Source organism: Xyrauchen texanus, chromosome 28 (genome assembly GCF_025860055.1).
Source record: "Xyrauchen texanus isolate HMW12.3.18 chromosome 28, RBS_HiC_50CHRs, whole genome shotgun sequence".
NCBI lineage: Eukaryota > Metazoa > Chordata > Actinopteri > Cypriniformes > Catostomidae > Xyrauchen > Xyrauchen texanus.
In genome coordinates, this window is record NC_068303.1 from 21,972,775 (window position 1) to 21,990,630 (window position 17,856).

At 35.8% G+C, this 17,856-nt stretch overlaps 2 protein-coding genes across 2 annotated transcripts in view; both read left to right on the top strand.

Annotated features, from left to right (window-relative positions):
- mdn1 (midasin AAA ATPase 1) overlaps positions 1-3,837 on the top strand; it is a 78,568-nt gene extending 74,731 nt beyond the window's left edge. Inside the window, exons 95-102 of the mRNA XM_052096058.1 lie at positions 381-470; positions 714-829; positions 977-1,151; positions 1,315-1,388; positions 1,556-1,670; positions 2,155-2,221; positions 2,357-2,499; positions 2,626-3,837. Of these exons, the coding sequence (XP_051952018.1) occupies positions 381-470; positions 714-829; positions 977-1,151; positions 1,315-1,388; positions 1,556-1,670; positions 2,155-2,221; positions 2,357-2,499; positions 2,626-2,811 (966 nt within the window). The 3' untranslated portion in view covers positions 2,812-3,837. The remainder of the gene's footprint in view (positions 1-380; positions 471-713; positions 830-976; positions 1,152-1,314; positions 1,389-1,555; positions 1,671-2,154; positions 2,222-2,356; positions 2,500-2,625) is intronic.
- Positions 3,838-5,146: 1,309 nt separating this feature from the next.
- On the top strand, positions 5,147-17,820 carry katna1 (katanin p60 (ATPase containing) subunit A 1). Its single transcript, XM_052096256.1, has 11 exons — positions 5,147-5,324; positions 5,725-5,893; positions 6,013-6,155; positions 8,952-9,138; positions 9,586-9,701; positions 9,824-9,929; positions 11,495-11,653; positions 11,793-11,919; positions 12,055-12,186; positions 16,333-16,459; positions 16,838-17,820. Exons 2-11 carry the CDS (start codon positions 5,732-5,734, stop codon positions 17,034-17,036), a joined length of 1,458 nt encoding a protein of 485 aa, XP_051952216.1. The 5' UTR covers positions 5,147-5,324; positions 5,725-5,731; the 3' UTR covers positions 17,037-17,820.
- Positions 17,821-17,856: the final 36 nt, after the last annotated feature.

A 17,856-nucleotide genomic window follows, 5' to 3' on the forward strand; every position in this document is an offset into this window, starting at 1 on the left:
TGTTTCTTACAAAACACATTGTATGCCTTCAGAAGACTTGGAATATGATGCACAAGTGGCACATGCTACTTTTATTATTTGATTTTGTGCTTTTTCTTTTTTTTAAGCTTTAATGTAAGTCCCTGTAAAACACCATTTTAATACAATGGGTTCCAAAAGACTGGAAACAAGAGTGAAAATACTTTCGCTAGTGCTTTAGGTTTTTCAAAACTTGCTTTTGTATCTCACCGTGTAAAACATTTCGGCGTTCAGTAGTTTACATAAAAAATTATGGCTGTGATTTCATTGTAACAAGTTCAATTACAAACAACTAAAATGGTAGTAGTGGTATTTTCAAAACATGACACCAATTATAGTGAAGTTTGTGTGTGTTACACCAGGTACCATTGAAGAACCCAGAAGAGCTTAGAAGAGAGATGGAGCTGCAGTTGGAGGCCTGGCAGAGACAGACTTTAGGATCACAGGAAGAGGTTTGACATCATAATGGCAGTAACATTAAACATTACAAATATAACTGCGCATTTAATTTTGAAAAAATATCAAAATATATAGAAAAAATATAGAAATGTGTCTCGCCTCACCGCATGTAATAAGATCACTTGAGATGCAAAACTTAACAACAGGTGTAAACGGAGTCTTAATGACAGTTTGTGTTTTATTTTTGTTCATGCCAGTTTTCTGTCTTTCCTCTTTCCTTCACTGTTGTCCCCCAGGAGAGTGCTGCAGCAGCGATGTGGCATCAGTATCAGACCCTGGCATCTCCTCTGTCCCAGCAGCTCTGTGAGCAGCTCCGTCTGATTCTGGAGCCCACACAGGCTGCCAAACTCAGGTGGGTCTCAAGATGGTGGGAATGAGAGAGTTGAGAGAAAGATAATTATTAGAAAACAAATACTATGTGACGGTCAACAGAAACCATTTTAGTTCTCCTTAAGATTTAACTTGGACATTAACACTGCCTGTTGGATGATCTGAACAGGGGAGACTTTCGCACAGGCAAACGGTTGAACATGCGTAAGGTCATTCCTTACATCGCCAGTCAGTTCCGCAAAGATAAGATCTGGTTGAGGAGAACAAAACCCAGCAAAAGAAACTACCAAATCTGCCTTGCCGTGGATGACTCTTCCAGCATGGTGGACAACCACTCAAAACAGGTACAGGAGAAAATATACTCTTACTCTTTAGAAATGAAACATTACCTACTGAAGTCATGTGAACCTTTTAATATGAATTTGTTAGCCTTCTTTAATAATAAACATATTGTGTTTGATGATTGTCTCAGTTTTGTGTTGTGTGTGTCTCACCTGTTCTCTATAGCTGGCGTTTGAGTCTGTCTCTGTGATAGTGAATGCTCTAACTCTTCTGGAAGTGGGCCAGGTTTCTGTGTGCAGGTGAGTCATTACCATTTAATATTATTTGGTCTCTAAATGCTTCATATTGAAATTAATTATTTTTATGCTTCTTGCATATTGCTGTAAACTGTAGCTATTTTGAAAAGATGTATTAAATATGTGGTTGACTCATTGATTTATTCACTCATTAATTTCTATCTTTCTAGTTTTGGAGAGAGTGTCCAGCTACTGCATCCATTCCACCAGCAATTCAACGACCAAGCTGGAGCAAAAATACTGCGGCTCTGTCAGTTCCAACAGAAAAAGACCAGAATAGCTCAAGTAAACATCTCTCAATATTTTTATCACACACTTGTTTTGTGTTGATTTGTTTAGTTTTTTTTTTTTGTGAGTTTAATAAAATTCCCTTTAACCTTTAGAGATGTAGTGTAGCAGAATTGCAATGATGGCTGAAAAAGCAATTAAATTATATATATATATATATATATATATATATATATATATATATATATATATATATATATATAAAATATGGATAAAAACTACACCTAACAATAGGCGCCACCCTATGGGGGGTAAATTGCATATCAACTGTCAGAGCTAGCTGAAGTCACACAAAAAGGAAAAAAAAACTTGCTGTAAAACATTTTTAACATTTATCAACCCTAAATTCCCAGTGTTGCAATTTTTCAGTTTTTCCCAAAAAAAAAAACAATCTATGCATACAAACCTGTGTTTTTATAACATGTGGCTTCCTAAAAACACTTTCTTTTTTTTCCCCTCATCAACTTTCTTTATTTTTCAGTTTTTAGAGACTTCAACAAATATGTTTGTGGCAGCTAAACAGCACAACCCTGGCTCGACAAACACGGGTATATGAGTTTATCACATTGATGTCAGCAAAGCAACCTGAAGTTCTTTGCCTTATGATTCTCATTTTATTGGTTCATATTGTCTTCTGGTTTAATATACTCATCAATGTTTTCTTTTTCACCATTTCTGAACAGAAACATCTCAGTTGTTGCTGGTAGTGTCTGATGGTAGGGGCTTGTTCTTGGAGGGAAAAGAGAGAGTCACAGCTGCTGTTCAGGCTGCTCGCAGTGTAAACATCTTTGTCATATTTGTAGTACTGGACAACCCCAACTCCAGGGTAAGGAATCAGTTTGGTTCTCCAGGATACATTTTTTTTGAGTGCAGTTTAGCCTAATATCTGAAATAAATTAAATGAAATATATGTAGCAATTATAATATTATCACATTCATCTCTCAATACCAGGACTCTATATTGGATATAAAAGTGCCCATATTTAAAGGTCCGGGTGAGCTACCAGAGATTCGGTCCTACATGGAGGAATTCCCCTTCCCTTTCTACATTATCTTGCGAAATGTGAATGCCCTTCCAGAGACACTAAGTGATGCATTGAGACAGTGGTTTGAGCTTGTCACTGCCACAGACCAATAATGGACCACATTGAAGCCATTTTGCTGGGGCCAGAAGACACAAATGTACGACAGAGGTTTCAATGCTGCTAGTCCTCCCAAACATGGATGAACACACACAGATTTGACAGGCTGCTGTACATGTGCCTTTTTTTTCTTAATTTTAGTATTATTTTATTGAATTTGTAGTTTGATTGAAGCGATTTCTCTGTTTGATCGCCATAATGAGTAGGAATCATGTGTCGTTACCATCGGTCAACTTTGCACGTCATTTTATTTTTTGTTGGTTTTCCTCAAAACTGTAAGAAAATGTGATGCCCTCATGTGGATGAACCTCAGTTGAACTGAGTAAATGTTGACTGGAGATACCGCTAATCCACTGCAGTATTGCCCACCCTCTCTCTCGTCCTTTAAAGATTCAGTTTCTAAATGTGAATACAGTCCATTGAGTGTGAATGCCAGTATTCTTTGATCATATTATGCGCAAAAGGAGGTCCAATTGCATGTCAATATTTGCCTCCAGACACATTTATGGTTATCCAGACAAATATGTGCCTTTTACAAATCCTACATGCTCATCATGTAGACAATTCTCAAAGTAAACTCCTCATTTGCAGTGTATATTTTAAAGGATTCTGAGTACTGTTGCGTCACTGGTCCTTTTAACACACATCAAGGAGCACAATTGCTGCCAGTGAAGGAAACTTTTGCAAGATCTTTAGAATATTCTGTGATTTCAGTCAACACTGTTCTATATCCTTGAAAAAGACCTTAGATATTTAAACTCATTGACAATAAGTGCATATCATATCAGACATTTCTAATTTTTAACATTTCATTTAGAAGTATTTTGATTCAGTTACAATTTGCACACATTTTCTGCTCCGTTTGTACATTCTGAAGAAGGCAACATCAAAAAGCAGACTATTTCGTCATTGTCCACATACAGCAGTATCCTGGTATTTGTCTTTGGTCTCTTGTTATCTTTCTCATCTTGGTTGAGGAAATGATATTTGTTCATAACCGTGAAAATAACAATAAAACAAGTTTGGACATTGTTTTCATTATGGTCTGAATTGATGGTGAACTTTGGTTTGAAAAGGACACAGATAATTACTTTTATTTAGCAAAGATAGTCTAGTTATGTGTACTTTTAAAAAGACACTAGTTACAGTGTCATTGTTAAAATTAAAAAAGGATTATACAGCTCAAGGACTAATATAGATGAATATTTTTCCATATTTTATTGGATTTTTCTTTAACGCATAAATGCATGGTTGTTTCACCAAACATTATTACATAGTCTGGTCTTTAGCGACCCGGCACTTATATCGATCACAAATGGGTATACAAAATGCCCAGATCAAATGTTCAAAACATTTTAAAGATAATTAGGAAATAATAAAACATCAGAATATATTGTACTCTGTTTTTCAAATATCAAAGAGATGATTCAACAAATTATAGAACAGGATTAATTACTTTCACAATGAAGTTTCCTGACATTATTAAGTCAAACATGTATTGAGCTAGGCATTTGTTTTAAATCTAAATAGATGTACAAATTACATAAATTCAGTAGTATACTCAAATGAAAATAGCCATACTTTTCATGTGTTACACTTTCTATAGTTTACTTCCATGTTGCTTCTTTTTCAAATAGCAAAGTCAAATATATATCAAGTCAGTCAATGAAACAGCATGTATAATATGTTTGTGTACACCAAGGAGATCTAAAATACTGTGTACTTGCATACGGAATACAGATAATTCACCGCTGTCACACAGAAAATCAAGTGTGAAATAGTAGTAATTTGTATAAATATATTACTAATATGTTTTGTAATAAATGATGTAAATGTTCTGTGATAGATGTGAAATAATCATAAAAATATAATGATTCATGGAAGCGCTAAAAAATAGTGACTATACCTTTAATGACCCTATCTACTTTGGTAATTAAGATATATGTATATATATATATATCAAATTTGCCTTTTTTTTTTTTTTTGTTACACTATTCATAAGAGAAATTTGTAGGAATACTAAAAAGTTGGGGGCATAACTTCCAAAAATGTATGAGGTACAGGGGGTGGAAGAGGTCCCGGGTCACTAAAGACACGAGGTATGCATTAAAGGGTTAATGCAGTATATTTAACTTTGAATATGCTTGTAGATAGATGAATAGACTTCGTCAGAACAGATGAATATACTTTTTGTCAGTTTTAGATACTTGCAAATATCGTCACGCGATAATAATGACTTTTGTTTTGAAAAGAGCGTTTTTGTTCTATTGACTTTTATCTTGAAATGCGGCTGTACTGCAATATTTACATTTCTTTCCGTCTTCACAATTATTTCACAAGTGCCCTTCCTAAACAAATGTGTGTGTGTGGATCTAAAGTTGTTTAAATATATTCCTCCTCGTCCACGGCAGCTCACACATGAATTTTGATCGCCAGTAATTGCTGAATGGTGTGTCTTTCCTTCCCAAGGATAGTTTGACAAACTGTACGGAGTCTCTTCACTGTACAGGTTAGTATATTTAAACTCATACGACATTTAACGTCGTTTTAATTCTATAACTACATAAACCGTCACAACTAGACTGATATGTGTTTATTTTGCCGTAAACTTGTTTGTCATATTGTCCAGTCAATGCATGAAACGTTTATATAACTATATAAAGATGTTGAAAGTGCCTCGTTTATTGTATACAGGCTTATGTGGTTTTGTGGTTAATTGATTGTGCTGTTAGCCTAACTGATATTAGTTTCTTTTCTAAAATATTATTTTGATTCACATCTCCATTTCCTTAATAATGTACTTCAAATGGCGATCATAACATCTACACCCAGGGCGTGTACGCTTATTCTCCATATGTTTTTAAAGGTCTTCAGCTGTCACTCATATATATATATATATAATTGAACAGTTGCAGCATGAGTTTGGGGGAAATCAATGAGAATGTGAAACTGGCTCGGGAATATGCCCTGCTGGGGAACTACAGCTCTGCAGTGGTCTGTTATCAGGGGGTCCTGGAGCAGATCAGAAAATACCTCTACTCCGTAAGAGACTCCTCTCTACAGCAGAAATGGCAACAGGTTAGTGTTGCTGCTTCTGGGTACTGTACAGAAGGACGATTCAGGCTATTTAGCCTTTTTTACTTATTATAATAGTCCTGCATTGCAAAATAGCTGGTACATAATGGTGTCTCATCCAGGTTTGGCAGGAGATAAGTGAGGAAACGAAGCAAGTTCGGGAGATCATGGCAACACTCGAGAGCTTCCAGCTAGAATCGACCCCATCCAAACCCAGCAGTTTTGGCCTGGAGAATGATATTTTGCCTGTTCATGTGGAACACAGGTATGTAGTACATGTGCAGTCTTTTTTGTTCTTTTGCATTAATACTGTCCCAACTTTGTCATTACAAGATAACACAGATCCCGCAAGCTCTTTTACCTCTTGTGTACACACTGTACTGTGAAAAAGTATTGTGCACATTAGATGTTATGACTTAAGATGGTTATTTATATCTTCAGCTTTAATGTGTCAATATGAAATATCAATTTTAGATTCCCAAACATTCCTTTTGCAAATAGAAGTAGAACAAGGAGTCCTGCAACAGATTGTATGACCTCCAGAGAGGTGGATCTCAACATCATTGAGTGAGTCTGGGATTACACCATACAGAGGCAATTGAGACAACCTAAATACCGCACATAGAACTGTCAAGTTCTCCAAGATGCTTGGAACATCTTTGAAAAACTGTGCACAACTGTACAAAGGGGAATTGGTGTGGTTTTAAAGTCATAGGGTGATCACATCATATATTGATTTACATTTTTGTTTACTGCACTTTTTATGAAGTTGATTTTTAAATTAAAATTATTCATGGCATTAATTTTGAAAACATCCTCATTATACAACATATTTCCCAACTGCTTAACTTTTTCACAGTACTTACTGAATATCGTGCATATTTTCTGCACAGAACAGTTTTTTAGATTGTGTACGTGCACAGAATATATCATGTTTCATATAACACTGTCTAGTGTTTGTGTATTTTTGTCTAAAATCATCAGGGAGTAGTTTAATTTCACAGTTAAAGTTTTTTTTCATGCCTGGAAAAGTAATTGGAATTTAAAAGTCTTGAAAAAGTAATGGAAATGTCTATACTCAATATATATTTAATAATTCTACTTTATTTTATCATCGATTACTCATTTTCAGGACATTTTCTGTACTAATGATGACATTTCTATACTAATAAGTGCATTAATTTAAATCTGTTCATTTTAAGAGAGATGAGAGATTGGTACCTCTCATACAAATGGAAATCTCCCCCAACAATCTCTATAAATTATAATAAAAAAAACATCCTTGGCCATTGATTTCAAATAACTGTAAAATGCATTGGCCTAATTGTGGGAAAACCTGTTTTTAGTTGTTGTTGCTGAGTTTAAAAATCCGCATCAGAGCCCGTCATGTGAGTTAGATTAAGATCTGAATGGCTAGATTTGGCTTTCCTTTTGCTCTGTCACACACTTTCTCAGTCCCTCACATTTCCTTTTATGCTTCGCTCAAAGCTATTAGAAGTCTGTTTAGCCTGTAATATAAACCATAACCTGATTATCAAATAACATTTGAATGTGGGATTACAGGCATTTAAAAGGTGTACACAGTCATTTTTTGAAATATAATTTTGGATTTACACTGACACTTGGAGGCATGGATGCAGCATCATTCCAACACAGTAGTTTTCACTTACAGATGCCGTTGTAGAAATTCACTATTCACAGTAAGCCATGATTTATTTAATCCATAATTGAAAGTGTCCAAGAACAGGGGAAATACTGGGATTAAGTGTGTGTTCTTCCCAAACAATTCAATCTTAGATTCATCAAACCACAGAACATTTTCCCAGTAGCGTTGTGGAGTATCAAGGTGGTCTTTGGCAAACTTCATGCGTGCAGCAATATTTTGTTGGAAAGCAGCAGCGTCCTTCGTGTTGTTCTGCTAGGGACACTATGCCTGTTTGATGTTTTCCGGATAGTAGACTCTTGAACAGAGATGTTAACCAGTTCCAATGGTTCCTTCAAGTCTTTAATAGTCACTCTAGGGTTCTTTTTTACCTCATTGAACATTCTGCGGTGTGCCCTTTAAGTCACTTCTAGGGAGAGTAGCTATAGTACTGAAATGTCTCCATTTATAGACAATTTGTCTAACTGTGGAGTGATGAATATCTAAACTCTTCAAGATAACTTTGTAACCCTTTCTAGCATTATGCAAAGTATAAATTCTTGATCGTATGTCTTTTGAAATCTCTTTTTTGTGAGGCATGGTCCACGTCAGCAGATGCTTCTTGTGGATAGCAAAACTCAGAATGTTTGAGTACTTTAAAGTTTTATGCAGCTCTAACCCACACCTCCAATATTGTTTCATGAATTGCCGGAATGCCAGGTTTGCCAACTCATGAATCTAATTAGCCTTTGTTGACATCTTTAGCTTAGGGGTTCACTTAATTTTTCCACAGCTCTTAATGTTAATGGGATGTATTCAATAAAGGCATGAAAGATTATAATTGTTTTTGTGTTAGCTTGAGCACATTGTGTTTGTCTATACTTGTGCCTTTAATGAAGATGAGTCTAAACTAGCCACAAACATGCAGCAAATTTGCCACTCATTATTTTCACATGCAAATTAGCTTTTGATTCGGCGCCAATGTTTTCCAGAATTTGCAGCTCTTTGCAGGGATCATATTGTATTACCAATTAATACAGATAACCAGCTAATTCCAAAGGGTTCACATACTTTTTCTTGCCACTGTACATTAATCAACAAACTCAGGTATTTTTTATGCTGTAAACTAGTTTACATTTTTACAGTCATTTTGGGGTTTGTTGACATTACATCGTCATGGCAGTTAAGTTGTAAAATTGGCTATAACTTTAAACAGAAAAGGTTAGTGAGCAATTATTTTAAGGAAAAGGAGGGGCAAGTCAAAATATTTTGTTTGTGGAAATCAACATTATGCCACAAATGCTGTCAAATGAGCTTAACTTGGTTTGAACCCAGAATATTCCTTTAAAGGGTTGCTCCAAAGACAACACAACCTCACTATATATCCTGTTACTATTGTGTATATGTTTCTGTGAACAGGTCTCCTCCATGTGTAGTGCGGAAATCCTCTGGGCCACATAAAGACAGTAAAAGCCACGGTAACCGGATAAGCGTTGGCCCCCGTGGTTTGCAGAGGCCATCAACGCGCATCGCCAATGGTGACAAGGGAAAACCTCAGAAAGGCAAAGAAAAGAAAGAAAACCCATCAAAGCCAAAAGATGACAAGGTAAGGACAGGAGGTTGGAAAAGGTAATTGTAAAATGAGCTTGTGGGCTACACATGATCCATTACCCCATTTCTGTCTGCTGTTTGGACAATTTCAGTTGTCTCATAGCACAATAAAATAGACACAATACTTATTCAAAGGATCTAATGTCTTTTGATGGATTTACATTTCAAACCTGTAATACCGGTTTCTTACATAAAAGTAAACACTAAGTTTAAGTGGTTCTTGCTTTGTACATTTGACTATAAGCAATTACATTTCTACTAAAGACAGTACTCCCTGTATTTGCAGTCTTTCAAGCCTTAACAATCTGATGGTATGATTTTGGACCATTTTTGCAAAGATACATTTTATATGAGATTAATCTTGCTGACAACTAATACACAGAAACTTTTAGCAAAGAAATAAAAACAAAAAAAAGCACTTTGCCCCATATATTATCTACAGAACAAAGCAGAAGGTGTGGAGACAGAGGTAAAGAGGTTCGACCGAGGAGGAGAGGACAGAGACCTGATTGATTCTCTGGAGAGGGATATCATCTCCCAAAACCCTAATGTGACATGGTGTGTTCTTCCACTTTCCTCCCAAGTGTTTCTAGTCTTAAGCCATTTTACGTCATTGTCCTCTGGACAATTTGATGCATTACAAAATTTGAGAAAATGCTATTTAATCATTTTTAATACAGGGATGACATTGCTGACCTGGAGGAGGCTAAAAAGCTGTTGAAAGAGGCAGTGGTTTTGCCCATGTGGATGCCCGAGTTCTTTAAAGGAATAAGGCGACCGTGGAAGGTATGAATGGTGACAAAAACCCCACAGAATATAAAATAAGCTTGTATGTATAGTATATGTAGAGTTGTTGACAAAACATGTTTGCAATAAGCCCATCCTAAACCTTTTAGACATCAGTGGTGGACAATGCAAATTAGATGAACTGATAGGCCAAGATATGGAAAGCCCAAACTTGTTTTAAATCATGGAAATGCATTTGTAGGGCTGTTGCTGTTTTAACCAGGGTTATGTTATGTAGTTTACCTTTTACATTAGAGGTTCTGGAAACTTAAGGGAATAGTTCACCCAAACACTGTCATATTTTACACACCCTAATGTCGTTCCAAACCTGTATGATTTTCTTTCCTCTGTGGAACCTAAAAGGTGAACTTGAAAAAGTTTTTACAGGGTTTATTGGCCATACAGTATATGACAGTGACTAGTGATTCCAGAATGCCAAGCTGGAAAGACAACTAAAACCACTGGAAAAGTAATCAATATTATTTGCACACTATATTCCAAGTCTTCTGAAGCCATAAAATCATTTTGTGTTATGAACGAACTGAAAAGTCGATATTCACTTGCAAATCAAATAATTAATATAGTGCTAATTAGGGATGGCAATTTTGTAGCCGAGTACTTTACTCTAACCCACAAAAAATTAGTAACCAATTACTCGTTAATTAAAATATATGTAAAAAAAAAAAAAAAAAACAATGTGACACATTTTATATTATTCACAAACAATACCAAGAACATTATTCTTTTCTTTGGGGTAAAAGTTTTTTATGAACAATATGCCTTAATAAAAAATAAACGTTGCCAGTAACAGTTTCAAAATAAGATAACTTCAACAAACAATCATTTTCTTTTGGGAACAGAAATGTATAATTAATAATAAAATTAGTTTCTCTAAAATAAATTATGTATTTTTTTAAATAACTGTCAAAAACATTTGAACTCACCCGGAGCTTACATGGAAACTTATACTGACGGCATTAGGGTAGTGAACATAAACACTGAGTCTACATAAAGGCTATGACATCGTTATCATTTCACATGTTAACATTTTTAAAAACAAGTGCTGAATATTGGCTTTTTATAAACTGTGCTATGTTTGTGATCAGAGATTTAAAGCATATGCACACATACTGGTCTGATAAGCTTTCGAGAATCTTGTACCGCTTCGCATTCTTTTTCCATCATACTTTTTCCATCACCAAAAGCAGATCCTCGTCTGTTGGTTTGCATGACTCCAACAAGAACCAATAGATTCTTAACTCAATAACGTTAAACATCATTGCTTCTTACTTCATGATGTTTGGTCAAAAACATCAGCGTTGAGAACTAGTGAGGTCATTGGTGTAGCTGCCATATTTCATTTGATCATTTTATGAATTAATTGATTTTCATGTTTAGGTGAACCATTCCTTTAACTTTTTCTTATTAATGCACTTTTGTTTTTACACATGTATAATACATTTGGTACACCATTATTTAAATGCAGTGTAACAAAACATACTTTCATGTTTACCATCTGTTCTAGACTGATGTATTCTGTACATGTCATCAATTGTGTTTTACAGGGAGTGTTAATGGTCGGGCCTCCAGGCACAGGAAAGACATTGCTGGCCAAAGCTGTTGCCACTGAGTGCAGAACTACCTTCGTTAACGTTTCTTCTTCCACCCTCACCTCTAAATACAGAGGAGAGTCGGAAAAACTTGTACGGCTTCTGTTTGAAATGGTAAAACAACACATAGTTCCTGAAGACGTAAATGCTTGGCCTTCATTATCACATGAAATATTTAGCATGATGGCCAAATGTGTGTTCTATTGTACTATTGTAAATACATTTGCATCTTTTTGATTGCATGTACATACAGGCCCGATTTTATGCCCCCAGCACCATCTTCATTGATGAGATAGACTCTATATGTAGCCGTAGAGGAAACTCAGAAGAACATGAAGCCAGCAGACGTGTCAAAGCTGAATTGCTCGTCCAAATGGATGGTACTCCTGTATATCTTTACAAAACTCTTTTTGTGAACCGTTTTAACTAGTGACTAGCACAGGCACCCTCTCATTGGATGGTATGTATATGGTAAAAATATTTAACTTTATGTATACTTCTCTTGTGTTATCCAGGTGTTGGTGGGACATCTGACAATGACCCATCAAAAATGGTTATGGTTCTGGCAGCCACCAACTTCCCTTGGGACATTGACGAAGCGCTGAGGCGTCGCCTAGAGAAAAGAATTTATATCCCACTGCCCTCAGGTACTCATTTAGTCAGTATCCTTCACTGCATCAAACTGTGTTACGTTTCTAAGTTGGCCATGTAGAGTTGGGCAGTAATATTGAATATTCATGATATATTGGCAGTGATAAATTTTTTGCAACTTTGTGAATATCGCATGCGCCATTAAAGGGGTAGTACACCTAACAATTACAATTCTCTCATAATTTTCTCACCCTCATGTTATTCCAAACATTTTCACTTTCATTCCATCTTTTTTCCATACAATGTAAGTGAATTAAGACTGCTGCTATCAGTCCCTAACATTATGCCTAACATCTTATTTTCTGTTCCACTGAAGAATAAAAGTCATACAGGTTTCGAACAACATGAGGATGAGTTAATGGTGAGAGAATTACAATTTTGGGTATTAACTGTACCCAAGTTAAAGGAAAAGTAACTGTTTCTAAAGACTGCTCCATTAGACTAGTTTGAAGTCCTTCATTTTCTTGTGACATGTGAGTGGCTTGAGAGCGTTAAGACAAAGATATTTTAATATTGTCACTTTTAAATTTCAGTAGATGGTTTAAGAGTTGGTAAATTCAAACCATTGATGTAAATCAAATTTAAATTGTCAGTTTATGTTTATTGGTTTAAAACTCTGATTCAGTGATTCGTTTGCAGCATCACTCAGTAATGTTTATTGAAGTCTCTGCATGGCATTCTTAATATATTTTAGAGAAAAAAAATTAAAATACACTCCTTCGAGACAGTTTTGTGGATGAATCTGCATGCTCTTTGTGCTTATGCCTCCTATTGGCTGGAGTTTGTTTTGTGGAGTATTTCTTGCAAGACAATGGAGTGATTAGGTCATTTGTTGCACTCATGTAGCAGCCGAGTGGATGGCTCACTGAACATTCGTTTGACTGTCCGAAGAAACTGAGTGCCTTTTTTTTCCGTTCTTTTTGAGCTGGTTCCGCCTAGTGGCTGGATTTAGGTTTGTGGAGTAACACCTTTGAGACAGTTATGTGGATGAATCTACGTACTCTTTGTGTTTATTACGCATATTGGCTGGAGTTTGTTTTATAGATTATGTTTTGTTGTGTTATTCTCTCTCACAGAATTTTATAGAAACACCGGACTTGAGCACTGTCATGCGTGGGGTTAATGCACACGTTTTTTCTTTTTCTTTGGTTCTGGGGGTAGTTCGAGTCTTGATTGTTGCACTAATTATGGAATGTGGTCTTTTTAATTTTGTTTTTGACACACAATCTATTTTTTTATATGTCAAATGTTAATATGAGTGGATTGTCTCTGGCCACGTGGAATGTGAATGGGTTGGAGCACCCCATAAAAAGAAGGAAGGTTATTTCTCTTAAGCATAACAAATATGATATAGCGTTTCTTCAAGAAACTTATCTTTCCCTGCAGGAAGCTGAAAAATTTGGGAAGATATGGGGTGGGCATATTTTCTTTAGTGCTGGCTCAAGTAAGAGCAGGGGAGTCATTACATTGATAAGTAAACATCTACAATCAAACAGATTAAAGATAAATTTGGAAGAGTCATTATTGTTTTGGCAGAAATTCAGGGGCAAAGTCTTATTTTGGCTAATGTTTATGCACCTAAAGTTGATGATCAGGGCTTTTTTATAGATCTCGAAGTGATGTTGCAAGCTGCTGGCACCCCTCATGATATAATATTGGGAGGAAATTTAAATCTATTGATGGATTCAATCCTTGATCACAGTGAAGCAAAAGTGTGTAAGTAATATTGATGCTTCTCAGGATGTGTAAAAATCTTGGTCTTTTTGAACCCATCTAGTAGGGATTATACATAATTTTTCATCAGTCCATAAGATTTATTTTAGTATAGATTTTTTTTTAAGTCCCTCCATTTCAACTATTGTTGACTGCTCAATTGTAATCATCTTGGTCTCAGATCATGCCCTGGTGAGTTTAGAAGTGTTGCCACATATGGAGGAAAATAAATCATATAGTTGCTGCTTTAATGTATCTGTATTTAATGTATCTAGATGGCTTTGCTGCTGATATTTTTAGATCTTATGCTACAGAACTGGCTACACATTTGTTAGAAGTTTATACAGAATCATTAAATTATGGAAAGCTTCTGCCAACAATGACACAAGCCTGGATCAGTGTGATTCTTAAAAAGGACAAGGATCTAAGCAAGTGTAAAAGTTACTGTCTAATTTCCCTGATCCAGCTAGATGTTAAAATCTTGTTGGCTTCATTACATTTATCGATGATTGGTAAGGTTAATGTTATTAAAATGAACTATATTCCAAAATTCAACTACCTGCTACAGTCACTCCCTATAGATGTCCCCCTCTCATATTTCAAGCAAGTCTAATTTGGAATGGTAAGTGTCTAATTCCAGTAAACTGCATAGGCCGATTGACAAAAGTGTGCTAGGCCTACACAAGATTTTATTTTATTATTATGCATTCGGTCTCAGACAAAATTTGTCTCATTGGTCGCTTCCACCTGAGAGAGCCTATCCCTGGTTTTGTATTGAACAGGAAGTTATTGCCCCTATTTCACCATTGCAAAGCCTTTCTTTCAAATTAAGTGAAGATGTTAGGTTACACCCCGTTATCTCGCATTTGCACGCGGTATGGGCAAAAGTGTCCGGAGTGTTTAATTCTGACTTTTATTTAAATGTTGCTTCAAACATATGGCTGAACCCAAAGTTATGTATTAATAACTCTCCTTTCTGCTGGACAGAGTGGATTGTGAGGGAGGTTAATACACTCAGTGACTTATACAAGAGTGGAGTGTTGAGATCCTTTGAAAATTTGGTTCAACATTTTGGGATTCCCAGGTCTCAGTTCTTTAGGTATTTACAGCTGCGCCACCTGCTTTGTACACCCCACTAAAGCGCCAGATACTCTGGAAGTGGTGATTACTTCTTTTGCAAAAGGTCATGAGGCATTAGTGTATTACTTCTTGCTAATTCAGAGTCTGGGGGATGGAGTTTTAACTTCTCTCAAGAGATTATGGGAGAAAGATTTAAACTTTGTATTGGAGGAGGGAGTGTGGGCAAGGATTCTAAAAAAACATGAAGTCTGCATCTAGAGATGCAAGGGTGTGCTTTATGCAATTCAAGATTTTACATAGATTTTATTGGACCCCTTTAGATTGTATAGGCTTGGTCTGAAAGACACACCCACCTGCTGGTGATGCCAATCAGAAGATTTGGACACAACCCATGTTTTTTGATGGTGTGTTAAGATCCAAGAATTCTGGTTTTATGTGTGACAAATTAGGCACTCAAATTTAATTATTTAAATTGGTGCAGATAAATGAATATGATTAATTATCATTCATGTATTCATAGTGAAAAACTACGACAGCGTTTTAGTGCCACGTGAAAATAAATAGTTTATTAAGTGAATAATCTCATAATCGCCGAGCCAGCAGCTTTATTAATGCAAGAAATGGATTTGGAAAATGTAGTTAAATTATACTTTAGAATTGGATTTGGCAATAATGAAATCCTTAGTCTTTTAGCACATCTGTAAACTTAAGTTCATTTAATTGTGTTTTCGTGTATTAGTGGACTGTCTAACATCATTTTATTTTTCTTGGAGATTTGCAAAACATTCTTGTTATGTATTATACTATAACTATAAATCTATAAATCAACAAGCACAAGATTTCATACTTTCTGATAGTGGCACCTGGTAGCTTAGGTTGGTAAAACATGCTAATTGTTAGCTAGCAAGAAAATATTATTTTTCTTGATACTTATTTGTTCATCTTGGAGTTCTGGGGTTCCATAATAATTTACAGCAGATTCAGTTATTTATTCGCTCACGAGTCTAAGCACACAATTTTATTCTGATAACGCTATGACTTTACTCTCTAAATTTAATTTTGACATGGCACTAAAATGGCGTCATAAAAAATGTTCGAAAGCATGCCTTAAATATAGTCAAAATCAACTGTTTGACTTCTATTAGACATTTTGAATTTACATGGTAACAGTGGCTTTTTGGTCAAAATAACTGAAGAAAATCACCATTTATGGCATTTCAGAGTAAATGCATACATTTAGATTTTTCAGTTGTATCTGCCCAGCCCGTATGCATAACGGATGTATTAAAAAATCCCTAAATCCCTACATGATTACTCAGGGATGTGTTTGTATGCAAACTTTATTGTAGCTAAAGGCAGAGTGGAGTTGCTGAAGATCAGTCTGAAAGAGCTGGAGCTGGCTAATGATGTTAACATGGACAAGATCTCTGAGCAAATGGAGGGATACTCTGGAGCTGATATCACCAACGTTTGCAGGTACAGCTGTCAACTTGACCCATGATGTTATTCTCTCACTCTCTAACACTACCCTTATGCCACATAGTTAATCAGACCATTAAATTCAATCCAAAACAAAAGAGTTTGTAGGGGATTATTACCCACATACTTCAAATTCCACAATTTAGAAAGCTGACGTGTGTATTTTTGTCTTTTAAAATACTTTTCTATCCCAGATTATTATGCTAAGACAAACCATTTTTAGGTTAATTTCCCTGAAAACACTGAGGTTCTGTTGTGCTGTCAAAACATTGCTGTTTGTTTGAGCATTTGTCCAGCCTGACAAAGCAATGTTGGCTCAACCAATGGCATTTTACTTCAGCTTTGAGTCTTATTGTTTTTGTATATGAATTGCAGAGACGCTTCTTTGATGGCAATGAGAAGGCGGATCGAGGGTTTGACCCCAGAGGAGATTCGAAATTTACCAAAGGATGAGATGCACATGCCTACTACAATGGAGGATTTTGAGACTGCATTAACGAAAGTATCCAAGTCTGTATCTGCTGCTGACCTAGAGAAATATGAGAAGTGGATAGCTGAGTTTGGCTCCTGCTGAAGGGGCCTGACACATACTGGGGTTAAACAATCTCTATTGCTCCTGCTTAATCAACATCAGCACTTTGAATGACTGAGGGCTAGTTTCAGGGGTTGGCTCCCTGTGGCCAGATAGGTCTTGCCTTATAGGTAAAAATATTTAATAGTTTAATATTTAATAATATGCAATACAATTTAAAAGCAGTAGGTTTTGTTTAATGTTTACCAGACAGAAATGGTGGAGACTCTCCCATGAAAATACTTTATCAAGGACCGAGGCATAAATTATTTGTTTGCTTTGTTCAAAGCATATGGATGGACTGTTCAGGCTTGTCCAGAACATTCCGTTTTTGGTGCACTAATAATAAACAGCCCAGACAACAGTGCATCCATTTAGGTTGCTAGCACAATAATGGGTAATGTTTGTTTTTTATACTCTAGTGATGATGGCTTGTTTTTGTCTATACCTGTAAAACCACACTGACCAAAGATTAGTAAACCCTTCTATTCACTGTTAAGTCACCAAATGCTACCTTATTTAAGCAAAGAGCTATGCAAGTTACCAAGTTTACTGTTCCTTCTGTGCCACTTGTGTGGTTGATGTAAAGGCCAAAGTTATCAGTTATCACAAATCTTCTAATGAATTGTGGCAATTATCAGGCCAGCATTAGATTGTCTTAGTGTGTCCAGCGCTTTTATAAACATTATGGACCAGTTCTGGTTTTCTCTTAGTGACATTCCTTTGCTATGATCAGTTTGTAGTATTATATTTTGCTGAATAAACTTTTAAATTGAACAGGATTATTTCTTTGGAGGAAAATCTATTTCTAAATGCATTCATC